A 16,924-nucleotide genomic window follows, 5' to 3' on the forward strand; every position below is an offset into this window, starting at 1 on the left:
TACACCAAATCAGACTTTTTCTTGTGTATATTGCGCCTTCAGCCGACACACAGGCTGCTGCCACTCTGCTTCATGAATTGGTGTCGCAGGCAGAGACAGAGGCTCCTGATGCGGCTAATTTCATGCTGGGAGACTTCAACCTTTGCAGTCTAAAGGAACTTTTACCCACGTACCAGCAATATGTTATTTGTCCCACTCGCGATAAAGCCTGCCTTGACCACTGTTATGGTAACATACCGGATGCCTTTTACTCTAAAGCACTACCCAGTTTAGGGAACTTGGACCATAATATGATTAAATTAAGCCCTGCCTATGTGCCCAGGCTCAGGCGCGAGAAAGTTAAAAAACTGGACGTTAAATGCTGGACTGCTACCGCGACTGGCACACTTCAGGATTGCCTTGCGAGCACGGATTGGAATGTAATAACAGATGGAACAGATGACGTCAACGATGTGGCGTTCGCCATTGCCGGATATATACAATTCTGCGAGGACACAATCATACCCAAAAAGACTATTAAAATGTTCCCCAACAATAAACCCTGGGTGACTCCGGAATTAAAGCAACTTCTCAATCAGAAGAAGAGTCTATTTAAATTGGGTGGAACTACAGAAGACAAAAAAACTGTACAGAAAAAGATCAAAAACCTGATTAAAGACTGTAAATCCGCATATAAACGCAAACTTGAAGGTTTTTTCAACAGTAACCCTAGAAGAGCATGGCAGGGGGTACAGACAGTTACAGGTTACAAGCCTAAGAACCATCTGATGGCAGTAGACAATGAGCTTGACATGGCCAATGAGTTAAATGATTTTTATTGTAGGTTTGATACACATGATTTTAAAACAGAGCAGCATTTGATTAGCATGGAAGTGAGGGGTATGGAGGATGCAAGTATGGACATTTCTGTTGATTAGGTAAAATCCTTTTTTAGACGCACAAACCCACGTAAGGCTACTGGGCCTGATGGTATCAGCAACAGAACCTTAAAAATGTGTGCAAATGATCTGGCACAGCCCTTCCAAAGGCTCTTCCAATGGTCCCTTGACACTGGTGTGGTCCCCAGTCTTTGGAAACAATCTTTAATAGTGCCAGTGCCTAAAAACAACAGACCCAAGGAACTTAATGACTTGCGCCCTGTTGCACTCACATCCACTGTAATGAAGTGTTTTGAAAAAATCGTTCTAAACCAACTTCTCTCTGAGGTATCACATTCTCTAGACCCCAATCAGTTTGCTTACCGTGCCCAGAGGGGGGTCGAAGATGCGCTCCTTACCTTGACCAACAACGTGTATGAGCATCTTGAACACCCAAGGAGTTTGGTAAAAATTGTTTTTATTGATTTTAGCAGTGCTTTTAACACAATACAACCACATTTGATGGTGAGAAAGCTTCTACACCTAGGAGTAAATCCCAGACTCATACTGTGAATTAATGCTTTTTTAACTGAATGCAGTCAGCAAGTAAGATTTAACTCTCACATCTCCTCACTGAAAACAATTAATACTGGAGCATCGCAAGGTTGCGTTCTCTCACCAATTTTATACACACTATACACCAATGACTGCCAGGCATCCTCCCCAGCTCATACCTTTTTTAAGTACGCTGACGACACAGCACTGGTGGGCTTCCTACATTCTGACACCTTATCCGTTGAAGGTTTTGAAAGGGAGGTTCAGGGTTTTATTAGGTGGTGTACAGACAACTTTTTATTGGTCAATGTTAAAAAGGCAAAGGAGATGGTGATAGATTTTAGCAAAAAAGGAATACCTATCTCCCCATCCAAGATTAATGGTGAACAGATAGAGTGGGTCTCATCTTACAAGTATTTGGGAATAGAGATAGATGACAGATTGTGTTTTAACCAGTGTGCACAGACCAAATGTAAGAAGCTACAACAGAGGATGTTCTTTCTTAGGAAACTCAGTGATTTTAGATTAGACTGCAGTATTCTCCAATTGTTTTATAAATCACTTTTACAGAGTATCTTATCATTTGGGCTAATCTGCGTCTATGGAAATATGCACGTACAGGACCACAAAAAATTGCAGCGTATCATTAAATCAGCCAGCCAGGTTATTGGTGTGGACCAGACATCTGCATTCAAGCTGTACAATGAGCTTATTTTAAGGAAGTTGGATCAAATTTTAACTGACCCAACACATCCTCTGTTCCCAAAGTTTTTAAGAAGCACCAGGTCTAACAACAGATTTCTGCAGAGGCCAATCAGGACAGTGAGGTACCACAAATCATTTGTACCCACAGCAATAAGACTATACAATAACAAACCAAAAACATCTGTTGCACTTTAGTTCACTCATCTGTACAAATTTCCTTTTATGCATTTTATTTTATGTAGCGCACAGTTTTTATCTTTTGTGTTTATCTCTTATTTTTTATCAAACATCACACCTTTTATCACAGATTTATTTTAATGTGGTATGTCTATTGTCTGTCTATATGTTTTTGGTATGTTTTGAGGAGATGTGCAATATGGACCACTTGAGTTTCCCCCTGGGGGATAATAAAGTTTACCTTGACCTTGACCTATATCAACTCCACAAAATTTGGACTTCTGGGGGGGTTCTGTCAGTAACAACACTGAAAGTCATAGTTCAGAGAGGCATCCAAACATCTCCAGACTAGACTACATCTCCCAAACACCACCACGTCCAGTCTGTCCTGAATATTAGAAGTACCTGTGCCTCATTATGTGCCTAATTGCCACCCTACTTAAGTCCTGCATCACCACTCCTTCAGTGCGATAATTCTGTGTCCCCGTGCCTGATCATACCGAGCCTTTTCATATTACTACCTGACTTCTTGTGTTTTCTGACTTTGTTTACCATTTATTCCCAACCTTGAATTCTCGCCCACTCTTTGACACTCAGTTTCTACATCGACCAACCCTAGCCCAACCCTGACTACTTTATTATTATAGATGAATGTTAATTTAAATGCACTGACTATAAAGTCATGTGAAATTAATTTTTTTTTATCATGCATGGCATTTTCCTATGTCCCACAAGAACGTCATGCGGACAAGACATGATAATTTTAACATGCTGAGGGTCACTGTCCTCAGTTTTGGGACTGAATATCCTACCTCTTGGAGCTAAACAATATGGCCCACGAAAACAGCCAAATGCGAGGAGCTTGCTAACTAGCATAATTATGGAACTGGGTCACACCAAGATGGCGACATGCAGACAACATCGTGACTCTGTGACCTCAACCTTAGAGAGTTTGGAGTTGCAGGTATGCAATTTGTGGTTGACATTTGCGAATAGATCCCTGAAACAAAAGACGAATATATCTTTTCTGTTACTGCTTTTGTGTTATCGTTTCTTTCCCTGTAAGATCAAAACATTAGGTGTATAACTCTATACTCAGACTCACCAGTCCAAGACAAGAGCTACAAATTCTTTGTCAGATTTCATGCCTGTTTCATCCTTCAGTCGATTCCAGTGGTCGATCTGTCCCTTCACGAAAATGTTTGCAATGCTTCCATCACTTTTCTGGCATGCTTTCTAGCTGATTCGCGTTCATGTTTTCCTTTTCTGCTGGATTTTAGCTGGCGGGAGAGCAGAGTCCGCCATGTTTGCCCATGCTGACTTTTTATAGTTAAAAGGTCAAACACACCCCACAGTGGTCACATGATATTGTTGCTTGCTTCTGCAATCTCTGGAATGGTAAAATGTGGGACGCATTTCATCTCAGCAAAACATTTACATATAGGATACATAGTGTGTACAGCAGTGCAACTCCTCGATTTCAACTCAAATCAACACAAAACATCTCAAAACTCCAACAGCAATAAAAATAAAACATTTTTGCCCAGAATTCAACTTTGCAGTCAGAACCGTTAATAAATGTGCACTACTTGCAGTGACCACAACTTTGAATGTAGAGCTTTTTAAAGGTGAACTCTTTATATATTCATTGGAAGTCCACAAGATGTATTACTGATTACAGGCTTAAAATAAACTGAAAAATCCGATAAAAGTCCATCCAAATAAAATGTTTATTTTGTATTTCCATTTTGTATTACACATTAGGCTATATTTTTAACATGTCTGAGCAATACAACAAAAGTTATGTCATTAGTTACCTTAAGAAATAATAAAGCATTGTAACAGTCATCAAAACGTGCCAAAATAGATCGTACTCTTTGACCAAATAGGAGTTGCTTCAGTTACTAAAATGTGATCTCAAAGCACCAGTCTGAACACATTTCAATAACTAAAGTTCCTATGTGCCTCTCTGACATGTTCTACATTTCTGAATCTTCCATTAAAGGGTGATGTCTATGTGCATATAAAATCTTAAACAAACTTAGAAGCAGAAGCTATAATAAATAATAAAATATTCATGTTGGTTAATACAGCATACCAAACTTCATACTTGATTGCATGCTGTAAGATTGCCTAAACCAGGGCTTTTCAAAGTGTGGGGCGCACCTCCCCTAGGGGGCGCCAGAGTTCTTCAGGGGGGCGCAACATGAGGAAAAATAAACCAGAATAAGTCACTATTGCGGACATTTAGCGAACTTTAGCTAGCCTTTGCCAGAGACAAAATGGATCGATTTTTAGTACCTAAAGCTACAGTGAGTGAGGAGACAGAGTCTGGGCCAAGCAAAAAAAAGAAGGAAGTATGACCACGATTATTTAAAGTTTGGATTTTCATGGACTGGATCTGAAGATGCTCCACTGCCACAGTGTGTTGTCTGCCAAGAGGTGCTAGCTAACGATGCTATGAGATGTTTAAAATGTGTAAAACAAGATGTTTTTTTTTTTAAAAAGCACAGATGTTTAAAATGTGTAAAAAATGTTTTAAAAAAAGCACAGATGTTTAAAATGTGTAAAAAAAAAGATGTTTTCAAAAAGCACAGATGTTTAAAATGTGTAAAAGAAAAAAATTAAAATGTGTACAACAACCATTTTTTTAAAATACGAATGGAACATTAAGTATAGCAACAACAAAAATTGTAAGGGGGGCGCTGTTGTTTATTTGCCCTCTGAGGGGGGGGGGGGGGGGGGGGGGAGCTGACTCTCTCACACTTTGAAAACCCCTGGCCTAAACATTGCTATAAGCTGCGGCAGCTATAAGAGAAAGTTAATGCTATAAGTTCTTAGCAAGTTTTCTTTTTCTCTGAGAATTTCCAATGAACAACCAAAATGCAAAATTGCTGCTAATGCAAGTTGAAATTAGCATGCAGGGGTCTTAATCCATAATTAGAATAGCACTGTGTACTCTCCTGAATTTTTCCTTATGCTTAGGGACACCTGATTCTGACACTTTATACTACACATAAGATTTAATGTAATTTTTCAGTTAATGTGCAAAATCTAGAGCAGAGTGATCACTCTTCAACTGGTGCCTCTGTGTCTTCTCCGGTTCCCTCAGCCCCTGCTCCTGCTTCCTCCAACATCTTCTTATAGTTACTTTTGAAGAATCCAGCCTAAGAGTGATAGAAAACGTCAAGCAAATTCCAGATATTCCAGATCCCAGAATATCTGAAGGTTTTTAGGACATTTATATCTTGAAATTTAAAATTGAGACAAAAATAGGAGAAAAAGTCATGATCTCTGTACTGACCTTATAGAGGCCAGCAGTGATAAGAGCCAAAATCACAAGCCCTCCTATACAACTTCCAATTACCTCCTTAAGTGGGAATTTGTCCTCATACACCTCCACCTGTGTATTAATCTGCATTCACAGTTACAATAACAAGTCACTCTGGTAAGTAATTTCAGAATTTCTGAGATTAATTTTTATAAAATTGGGTCTAATGGGATCTTTTACTAGGTAGAATTATGTTACATTACATTATATATCATTTAGCAGATGCTCTTATCTAGAGCAATGTACAATGAGTGCAAAAGTCAATGTACCAAGAAATATGCAATTTTATGTAGCCACTAGAAGCTGAGGCTGGCATGGTGGTAGTATTGCTGCCTTACAGTTCCAGGATCTCCAGGTTACCTGTACCTAACATATATCACCTGTAATTCCTTAAAGAAAACAACCCACCATGATTAACACCCATATTATTCTTTACAATTAACATGTATTCAGTGGCTTCCAAGAAAGTATTCTAATGAAATTCTTAGAAGACTTTTTTTTTGTTTGTTTCACTGACATCCATCCATTATCTTATACATCAAGGTCACAGGGGGAGCTGGAGCCAATCCCAGCTGACTTTGGTGAGAGGAGGGATACACCCTGGACAGTTCACCAATCCATGTCAGGGCTAACATAGAGACAACCAACCATTCACACTCACATTCATACCTATGGGAGTAACCATAGGTCAACACCTAATCCATGTCTTTAGATTGTGGGAGGAAACTGGAGCACCTGGAAGAAACCCACAAACATGGGGAGAACATACAAACTCCAGACAGAAAGGCCCCAGTTGGCCAAAAGGTTGGAAACCAGAACCTTCATGCTGCAAGGTGACAGTATTAACCACTGCACCATTGTGCCCTGTTTCACTAACATTTTTACTTTGGTTAAAGATTTTCTACATTACCCACCTTCCATTCAATTACATACTGATAATGGCTCCAGTGTAATTTATCTCTACCCAAGATCTTCATCTCTATCTAAAGATAGATCCAGTATAGCTTTAATCCTGTAGTCTGTCCAGCTCTCTCTCCTCATCTGTACACTCTGCAACATGGATCAGCTTCCAAAGCTTTAAATTTCATGCTTTCAATAATCCCATCAATGTCATCATGCTCATTAAAGCCCCTTTTACACAGCCTGTTCAAAGCAGGAGTCTTACTCCTTTATTCCGCCTTGCATTCTGTATAAAATGTCTGACTGTGAAACGCAGAGTCTGTCTTGTTCCGCTTCTGAGCCGGAACAAGTGGTAGTAACAGACCCGGAATCAACGTTTGTGTAAAAGGGACAGCTGGAATGGTGGAACAGGGGTATGACGTTTTTGACCTTGACATTCTACTTTCTGAAACCAGTACGAATTCAACATCTCTGTCTACGGCGTCTAAGTTCTGCGTGCCTTTCTGCCTCACATTGCTTCCTACTTCACTTCACTTTAGTAGTGGTAGTGTTGGACAAACAGGAGAACAAGGCTGTTGTGATAGATGTGGCAATAACAAGTGACAATAACATCAGGAAAAAGGAACTTGAGAAGCTCGAGAAGTATCAAGGGCTGAAAGAAGAGCTAGAAAAGATGTGGAAGATGAAGACAACAGTGGTCCCCATGGTGACAGAAGCCCTCAGTGCAGTGACCCTCAAACTAGGAGAGTGGATCCAACAGATCCCAGAAACAACATCCGAGATCTCTGTCCAGAAAAGGAGCAGGAACAGCTAAGATACTGTGCAGGACCCTCAAACTCCCAGCCCTCTGGTAAAGGACTCGAGCTAGAGGGAAAAAAGACTGCCCAAAGGAGGGCGAGTGGGGAATTTTGTGCATGCGTGTGTGTGTGTGTGTGTGTGAGAGACAGAGAGAGAGAATGTTACATCTCTTAAACATGAATTATTTAATGGAAGTGCATGATGCATATTATGCTCAGCAACTTGCTTGTGTTTGAAGAGAGGTATAAATACTAACAAAAGCACCTCAAAACTTAGTTCGCCCATTGTTTTGAAAGCGATGCCAATATCAGAATCAGAATTACTTTATTAATCCCCGGAGGGAAATTCAAACCTATGCTCGGGGTATTCATATTTCCGATGCGTAGATATGGCACACTAGACATCTACACCCCATTGTGACACGTCACACCTCTGGTTGCAGAATGCCAACTCACAATGTAAAAACACACATTGACATGGCTTCCTGCCAGCTTTATTTAGTTTAATGTAAGTCACTAAAGTCAGAATATTGAGGTGCCTTCTTTATGCCCATATTATGGAATATCTGTGTAAAAAAGGCTTTAGACTGCTATCTGCAGTAACTCAGCATTGTATAGCTGCATTGCATTCTGGAACTTTGAGTCCAGTAAGTTGTCCTTTAACTTCTGTGTCCTAGTGGTTTTACACCAACTCTCACCAGCAGAGGTCTATGAAAGTCATATGGCTTCACAATTAGTCATTTTAATGCCAGCATTTCAATTTTCACCATTTAGTAAGAAATAAACTAAAAATAGTAATTATAAATATAAAATATATTAAAATAAAAACTACGATAAACAGGTATAGCATAGCTCATCATGAAAAATCTGGTTTCAGTAAGTTCTTAACCAGGTGATGTACCTTGCCAATGGGTGCAATGTTTAGAGAATCAGATGAGTAGTAGATATATGTTGCTTTGTTATAGTCCAGTGTTGCTGTGCTGACCAGCTTGAAAACTGCTGATCGCAGTCCAGTCTAAAAGTAAGAAGGTGTACATGAATAATTAAGGGTACAGTGATTTTTTTTTTCAAAAATGGACATTTGTGGAAATATGAGTAATACATGGCATTATAAATATACCTGTTCAATCCATCCAGAGCTGACATTACCAGAGATGGTGTAGAATTTATTCTGCTTTCTAATGAAATTTGCAGCACATTTAAACACTCTGCACACAGCTATGGAGCAATTCTAAAACCAAAAAGAGTTTCCACATGCAACAAATAAATTAATATATAACAAATCATTTCAAGAGAAAATATTGAGAAGGTGAATATTGATTTCTGAAAATGTTAGGTGATTATACAAAGGAATAACAGTTACTTACCACTTCGGGCTGCTTTTGCAGTGCCGCCACAAAATCTTTGATTGTGGGCTCCTCATCTTTGTCTGTTTTGCAGCCTTCAATCTAAGAAACACAGCAACAAGTTCTAAAGTTGTTTCAATTTGAAACTGTTTTTATTGTTTATGTAAATTTGATTCATGCTAAAATGCTTTCAATTAAAAAAAAATCCATAAACAGGTTCCGATTACACGTGTCCTTCAGCCTCACTGAAGTGGATAACATGACAAGCACCATATGTAAATATTGCATGCAGAATCTTAGATCTATAAAATTCAATTTTGTTTCTATAGCACTTTAGACATTGTTATGAAGAAACTTTAGAGAAATCTGTATGTAAATTAAGATTTCTAATGAATAAGCCCGAGGTGACAGTGGCAAGGAAAAACTCTGATAATGCAAGAGGAAGATACCATTTGAGATACTAGACTCAAAAGTCAGTAGTATCCAGTTGCATTTAAACACTGATTAAATGAGAATCAGACATAAACCTGTTTTGGGGAAATACACATTTTTAGAGGATGTATGTGGGATCATCCACAACAACAGAAGGTGAGTCATTAGTCCAGAAAGGTCCAAACAGAAGTGAAGCATCATAATTAAGAACCCTGAAGGGTTCTTCAGTTTTCCCTCGTATGAACCTTCTAAGTGTATATACAGTGGTGCTTGAAAGTTTGTGAGCCCTTTAGAATTTTCTATATTTCTGCATAAATATGACCTAAAACATCATCAGATTTTCACACAAGTCCTAAAAGTAGATAAAGAGAACCCAGTTAAACAAATGAGACAAAAATATTATACTTGGACATTTATTTACTGAGGAAAATGATCCAATATTACATATCTGTAAATGGCAAAAGTATGTGAACCTTTGCTTTCAGTATCTGATGTGACCCCCTTGTGCAGCAATAACTGCAACTAAACGTTTCCGGTAACTGTTGATCAGTCCTGCACACTGGCTTGGAGGAATTTTAGCCCATTCCTCCATACAGAATCCCATCTGGGATGTATATGGGTTTCCTCACATGAACTGCTCGCTTCAGGTCCTTCCACAACATTTCAATTGGACTTTGACTTGGCCATTCCAAAACATGAACTTTATCCTTCTTTAACTATAATGGTGGTCACACCCTTGATCTAATACTAACATTCAGATTAAACGTAGACAATATGGTCATACTTCCACAGTCTGAAGTTATCTCAGATCATTGTCTCATCTCATTCAAAATATGTCTGAGTAATAATATATGCACCTCACCACGCTACTGTATTAAACATACTTTCACGTCAACTACTGCACAGAGTTTTATAAATGATCTCCCAGAGCTGCCAACTTTGATTGGGTCACTGTCAGCCCCTGCAGAACTTGATCAGGCAACTGAATGCTTAGAGTCAACATTCCGCCATACTTTAGATAATGTAGCTCCTCTAAAAAGGAAAATGGTCAGAGACAAAAAATTAGCACCCTGGTATAATGATGACACTCGCACATTAAAACAGACCACTCGAAAATTGGAACGTAAATGGCGTCAAACAAAATTGGTATTGTTCAAATTAGCTTGGAAGGAGAGCTTCCTGAAGTATAGAAAAGCTCTTAGTGCTGCGAGATCAACATATTTCTCCTCCCTAATAGAAGATAACAAAAATAATCCTAGATTCCTATTTAATACTGTAGCAAAATTAACCAGGAATAAGTCCACTATCAACACATGCACACCTGCAGTATGTAGTAGCAACGACTTTATGAATTTTTTTAATGACAAAATTGAGAATATCCGACAAAAAATTCAAACTACTAATTTAAGGTTAGACAATGAAAGTGACCTTGTAGTTAACAATATAACTGTATCAGATCATCAGTTAGAATGTTTTACTCCCCTAAAAGAAACTGAATTACTTTCATTAATCTCTACATCAAAAGCCTCAACTTGCATACTAGATCCCTTACCGACACATCTATTCAAACAGATAATGCCTGGAGTAATTGAACCGCTTCTAAAAATAATAAATTCTTCTCTTATGATTGGCTATGTACCCAAATCCTTTAAACTAGCAGTTATCAAACCCCTGATTAAAAAACCTGACCTTGATCCCTGTCAGCTGTCCAATTATCGGCCAATATCAAACCTCCCCTTTATCTCCAAGATCCTTGAAAAAGCTGTGGCACAGCAGTTATGCTCATATTTACATAGGAATAACATCCATGAAATGTATCAGTCAGGATTTAGACCTCATCATAGCACAGAGACAGCACTGGTTAAAGTAGTAAACGACCTACTGTTGGCGTCTGATCAGGGCTGTGTCTCGCTACTTGTGTTGCTTGACCTTAGTGCAGCATTTGATACCATTGATCATTCCATTCTTCTGGATAGACTAGAAAATGTTGTGGGAGTTAAGGGAATGGCCCTCTCCTGGCTCAGGTCTTATCTAACTGATCGTTATCAGTATGTCGATATAAATGGTGATATTTCTAGACGTACCGAGGTAAAGTTTGGTGTTCCACAAGGTTCTGTCTTGGGTCCACTGCTTTTTTCTCTATATATGTTACCTCTGGGCGATATTATTCGTAAACATTGTATTAGTTTCCACTGTTATGCTGATGACACACAGTTGTATGTCTCTGCAAAACCTGATGAGAGACACCAGCTTAATAAAATTGAGGTATGTGTTAAGGACATTAGACACTGGATGCTTATTAATTTCCTTCTGCTTAACTCTGACAAGACTGAAGTACTTGTGCTAGGACCACATACAGCTAGAAGTAAGTTTTCTGATTACACAGTAACTCTGGATGGCCTTTCTGTTTCTTCACGTGCAGCAGTAAAAGACCTCGGAGTGATTATTGACCCAAGTCTTTCATTCGAAACTCACATTGATAACATCACCCGGATAGCTTTCTTTCATCTCAGAAATATTGCAAAGATAAGAAATTTAATGTCATTGCATGATGCAGAAAAACTAGTCCATGCTTTCGTTACCTCCAGGTTGGATTATTGTAATGCCTTACTGTCTGGATGTTCCAATAAGTGCATAAACAAGCTCCAGTTAGTTCAAAATGCCACAGCAAGAGTCCTTACTAGAACTAGAAAATATGACCACATCACGCCTGTCTTGTCCACACTGCATTGGCTCCCAATCAAGTTTCGTATTGATTATAAAATACTACTATTGACCTTTAAAGCACTAAATGGTCTCGCACCACAGTACCTGAGTGAACTTCTGCTCCTCTATGACCCGCCACGCCTACTTAGATCAAAAGGTGCAGGCTATCTGCTGGTACCTCGTATAGTGAAGGCTACATCAGGGGGCAGAGCCTTTTCTTACAAAGCCCCACTGTTATGGAACAGCCTTCCAAGTCATGTTCGGGAATCAGACACAGTCTCAGCATTTAAGTCTAGGCTGAAAACATATCTGTTTAGTCAAGCCTTTTGTTAATGGTGTTTATGAGGTAAAGGAGTAGATCTGGAGGGTCCTCAGACATAGAGTGTTTTGGTAAACTGGGATGTATGGATGCTGTCAGTCCCCACTCGCTTGCTCACTCGAGTTTGTTGACGGTGTAGTGGCTGGCTGCTTTATGTCCCGGGGCTCCTTCATGCCTGTGTTACCTTCTGGCTCTCTCCTTTTAGTTATGCTGTCATAGTTAGTTGCCGGAGTCCCTGCTTGTACTCGGTGCAATATGTATACTGTTCCTACTTATTCAGGTGACATTGGGCATACCTAACCACCTGTGTTTTCTTTCTCTCCCCCCCACCCCAAATCTGTCCCTCTGAGTTACATGGAGTCAACAGGAAATCTTTTGGTGGAGACGGTGGGGACCTCGACTGGCTATCGTAGCCTGCAGGGAATCGGCCGTCAGACATTCTGTCGCATGTCCCAGACCCGGTGAAATGTAACTGAATTGTCTTGGCCAGCCCTAAGGGTCCCATCTGCATCTCATCATTGCTGAGGAGTGTGCTCCCATCACCCAATCAAGCATCCAGCCAGAGCAGGTCATGATATATTTTTTACCATATTAACATGCCATTGTGTGTTATGCCTGATGTAAAGACTCTCGTCTCTGCGAGCCTACCACACAGATTTAATACTTGTCATTTTTAGGGCATACCTAACAACGTGTTTTCTTTCTCTCTCTCTCTTCCCCCCCCCCATCTGTCCCTCTGAGTTACATGTTGATCCTGGGATTGAGATGCTGGCCTCTTCTGCCCCTCGGACCTGCTTGATCCATCCTGGTGCCCTGTGTCTGGTCGGAGTTTTATCGCCCCACTCCTGTGAAGGACGGCCCCATGAGGACAGTTGAGGGTTATACCTGTTAAAACTGTTAATATTATAGTCAGGCTGTCTGTTGTTGCCCAAATGAGGATGGGTTCCCTTTTGAGTCTGGTTCCTCTCGAGGTTTCTTCCTCATGTCGTCTGGGGGAGATTTTCCTTGCCACCGTCGCCACAGGCTTGCTCATTGGGGATAGATTAGGGATAAAATTAGCTCATGTTTTAAGTCGTTCAAATTCTGTAAAGCTGCTTTGCGACAATGTTTATTGTTAAAAGCGCTGTACAAATAAACTTGATTTGATTTGATTTGGTAGAATGACTTGTGTGCTTAGGATCGTTGTCTTGCTGCATGACCCACCTTCTCTTCAGATTCAGTTCATGGACAGGTGTTCTGACATTTTCCTTTAGAATTCACTGGTATAATTCAGAATTCATTGTTCCATCAATGATGGCAAGTTGTCCTGGCCCAGATGTAGCAAAACAGGCCCACCATGTTTCACAGATGGGATAAGGTTCTTATGCTGAAATGCACTGTTTTCCTTTCTCCAAACATAACGCTTCTCATTTAAACCAAAAAGTTCTATTTTGGTCTTATTCATCCACAAAGCATTTTTCCAAAAGCCTTCTGGCTTGTCCACATGATCTTTAACAAACTGCAGATGAGCAGTAATGTTCTTTTTGGAGAGCAGTGGCTTTCTCCTTGCAACCCTGCCATGCACACCATTGTTGTTCAGTGTTCTCCTGATGGTGGACTCATGAACATTAACATTAGCCAATGTGAGAGAGGCCTTCAGTTGCTTAGAAGTTACCCTGGGGTCCTTTGTGACCTCGCCAACTATTACACGCCTTGCTCTTGGAGTGATCTTTGTTAGTCGACCACTCCTGGGGAGGGTAACAATGGTCTTGAATTTCCTCCATTTGTACACAATCTGTCTGACTGTGGATTGGTGGAGTCCAAACTCTTTAGAGATGATTTTGTAACCTTTTCCAGCTTGATGAGCATCAACAACACTTTTTTTGAGGTCCTCAGAAATCTCCTTTGTTCGTGCCATGATACACTTCCACAAACTTGTGTTGAGAAGACCAGACTTTGATAGATCCCTGTTCTTTAAATGAATCAGGGTGCCCAGTCACACCTGATTGTCATCCCATTGATTGAAAACTCTAATTTCACCTTCAAATTAACTGCTAATCCTAGAGGTTCACATACTTTTGCCACTCACATATATGTAATATTGGATCATTTTCCTCAATAAATAAATATCCAAGTATAATATTTTTGTCTCATTTGTTTAACTGGGTTCTCTTTATCTACATTTATGACTTGTGTGAAAATCTGAAGTTTTAGGTCATATTTATGCAGAAATATAGAAAATTCTAAAGGGTTCACAAACTTTTAAGCATCACTGTATTCTTTAAAGATGTGAAAATCTGAGAAAATGAAATTTCGTACCATCTGTTTTAGTAAATATTCTAACAATCCTTAGTTAAATAACTATTTCATTCTTGCACTGCTTCTCTCTATATATAACATTGTCAACCTATGTTATAAGATTTATGTGACAGTTGTCTTCCATAAAAAAAGTGTAAGCAATCTGTGGTCTACCAAAACCATGCTATTGGGTTGCACTTTTATCCCATTGTATATTTTTCACTCTGTTTTACATCATTTGTCCTAGAAGACAATCATTAGAATTTTTCCATGGTAATTTGTGGTCATTCCTCAAATTTTGCTATTGCACTACTAACTACGTCTTATATATTAATCTACAACCCCGATTCCAAAAAAGTTGGGACAAAGTACAAATTGTAAATAAAAAAGGAATGCAATAATTTACAAATCTCAAAAACTGATATTGTATTCACAATAGAACATAGACAACATATCAAATGTCGAAAGTGAGACATTTTGAAATTTCATGCCAAATATTGGCTCATTTGAAATTTCATCACAGCAACACATCTCAAAAAAGTTGGGACAGGGGCAATAAGAGGCTGGAAAAGTTAGAGATACAAAAAAGGAACAGCTGGAGGACCAAATTGCAACTCATTAGGTCAATTGGCAATAGGTCATTAACATGACTGGGTATAAAAAGAGCATCTTGGAGTGGCAGCGGCTCTCAGAAGTAAAGATGGGAAGAGGATCACCGATCCCCCTAATTCTGTGCCGACAAATAGTGGAGCAATATCAGAAAGGAGTTCGACAGTGTAAAATTGCAAAGAGTTTGAACATATCATCTACAGTGCATAATATCATCAAAAGATTCAGAGAATCTGGAAGAATCTCTGTGCATAAGGGTCAAGGCCGGAAAACCATACTGGGTGCCCGTGATCTTTGGGCCCTTAGATGGCACTGCATCACATACAGGCATGCTTCTGTATTGGAAATCACAAAATGGGCTCAGGAATATTTCCAGAGAACATTAGCCGTGAACACAATTCACCATGCCATCCGCCATTGCCAGCTAAAATGCTATAATTCAAAGAAGAAGCCGTATCTAAACATGATCCAGAAGCGCAGATGTCTTCTCTGGGCCAGGGCTAATTTAAAATGGACTGTGGCAAAGTGAAAAACTGTTCTGTGGTCAGACGAATCAAAATTTGAAGTTCTTTATGGAAAGCAGGGACGCCGTGTCGTTCGGACTAAAGAGGAGAAGGACGACCCGAGTTGTTATCAGCGCTCAGTTCAGAAGCCTGCATCTCTGATGGTATGGGGTTGCATTAGTGCGTGTGGCATGGGCAGCTTACACATCTGGAAAGACACCATCAATGCTGAAAGGTATATCCAGGTTCTAGAGCAACATATGCTCCCATCCAGATAACGTCTCTTTCAGGGAAGACCTTGCATTTTCCAACATGACAATGCCAAACCACATACTGCATCAATTACAGCATCATGGCTGCATAGAAGAAGGGTCCGGGTACTGAACTGGCCTGCCTGCAGTCCAGATCTTTCACCCATAGAAAACATTTGGCGCATCATAAAACGGAAGATACGACAAAAAAGACCTAAGACAGTTGAGCAACTAGAATCCTACATTAGACAAGAATGGGTTAACATTCCTATCCCTAAACTTGAGCAACTTGTCTCCTCAGTCCCCAGACATTTACAGACTGTTGTAAAGAGAAAAGGGGATGTCTCACAGTGGTAAACATGGCCTTGTCCCAACTTTTTTAAGATGTGTTGTTGTCATGAAATTTAAAATCACCTAATTTTTTCTCTTTAAATTATATGTTTCCTCAGTTTAAACATTTGATATGTCATATATGTTCTATTCTGAATAAAATATGGAATTTTGAAACTTCCACATCATTGCATTCCATTTTTATTTACAATTTGTACTTTGTCCCAACTTTTTTGGAATCGGGGTTGTAAATGAGAAGCATTATGTTTGGAGAAAGGAAAACACTGCATTCCAGCATAAGAACCTTATCCCATCTGTGAAACATGGTGGTGGTAGTATCATAGTTTGGGCCTGTTTTGCTGCATCTGGGCCAGGACGGCTTGCCATTATTGATGGAACAATGAATTCTGAATTATACCAGCAAATTCTAAAGGAAATGTCAGGATATCTGTCCATGAACTGAATCTCAAAGGTGGGTTATGCAGCAAGACAATGACCCTAAGCACACAAGTTGTTCAACCAAAGAATGGTTAAAGAAGAATTAAGTTAATGTTTTGGAATGGCCAAGTCAAAGTCCTGACCTTAATCCAATCGAAATATTGTGGAAGGACCTGAAGCAAGCAGTTCATGTGAGGAAACTCGCCAACATCCCAGAGTTGAAGCTGTTCTGTATGAAGGAATGGGCTAAAATTCCTCCAAGCCGGTGTGCAGGACTGATCAACAGTTACCGGAAATGTTTAGTTGCAGTTATTGCTGCACAAGGGGGTCACACCAGATACTGAAAGCAAAGGTTCACATACTTTTGCCACTCACAGATATGTAATATTGG

At 39.6% G+C, this 16,924-nt stretch overlaps 1 protein-coding gene across 1 annotated transcript in view; it reads right to left on the minus strand.

The window, feature by feature from the left end:
• Positions 1-4,006: 4,006 nt before the first annotated feature.
• Positions 4,007-16,924, minus strand: part of LOC132898050 (integrin alpha-X-like) — a 267,909-nt gene continuing 254,991 nt past the window's right edge. Inside the window, exons 26-30 of the mRNA XM_060939420.1 lie at positions 8,690-8,770; positions 8,443-8,553; positions 8,224-8,337; positions 5,599-5,709; positions 4,007-5,461 (exon numbers count right to left, since the gene is read on the minus strand). Of these exons, the coding sequence (XP_060795403.1) occupies positions 5,363-5,461; positions 5,599-5,709; positions 8,224-8,337; positions 8,443-8,553; positions 8,690-8,770 (516 nt within the window). The 3' untranslated portion in view covers positions 4,007-5,362. The remainder of the gene's footprint in view (positions 5,462-5,598; positions 5,710-8,223; positions 8,338-8,442; positions 8,554-8,689; positions 8,771-16,924) is intronic.

The sequence above is a fragment of the Neoarius graeffei genome, chromosome 14 (genome assembly GCF_027579695.1).
Source record: "Neoarius graeffei isolate fNeoGra1 chromosome 14, fNeoGra1.pri, whole genome shotgun sequence".
NCBI lineage: Eukaryota > Metazoa > Chordata > Actinopteri > Siluriformes > Ariidae > Neoarius > Neoarius graeffei.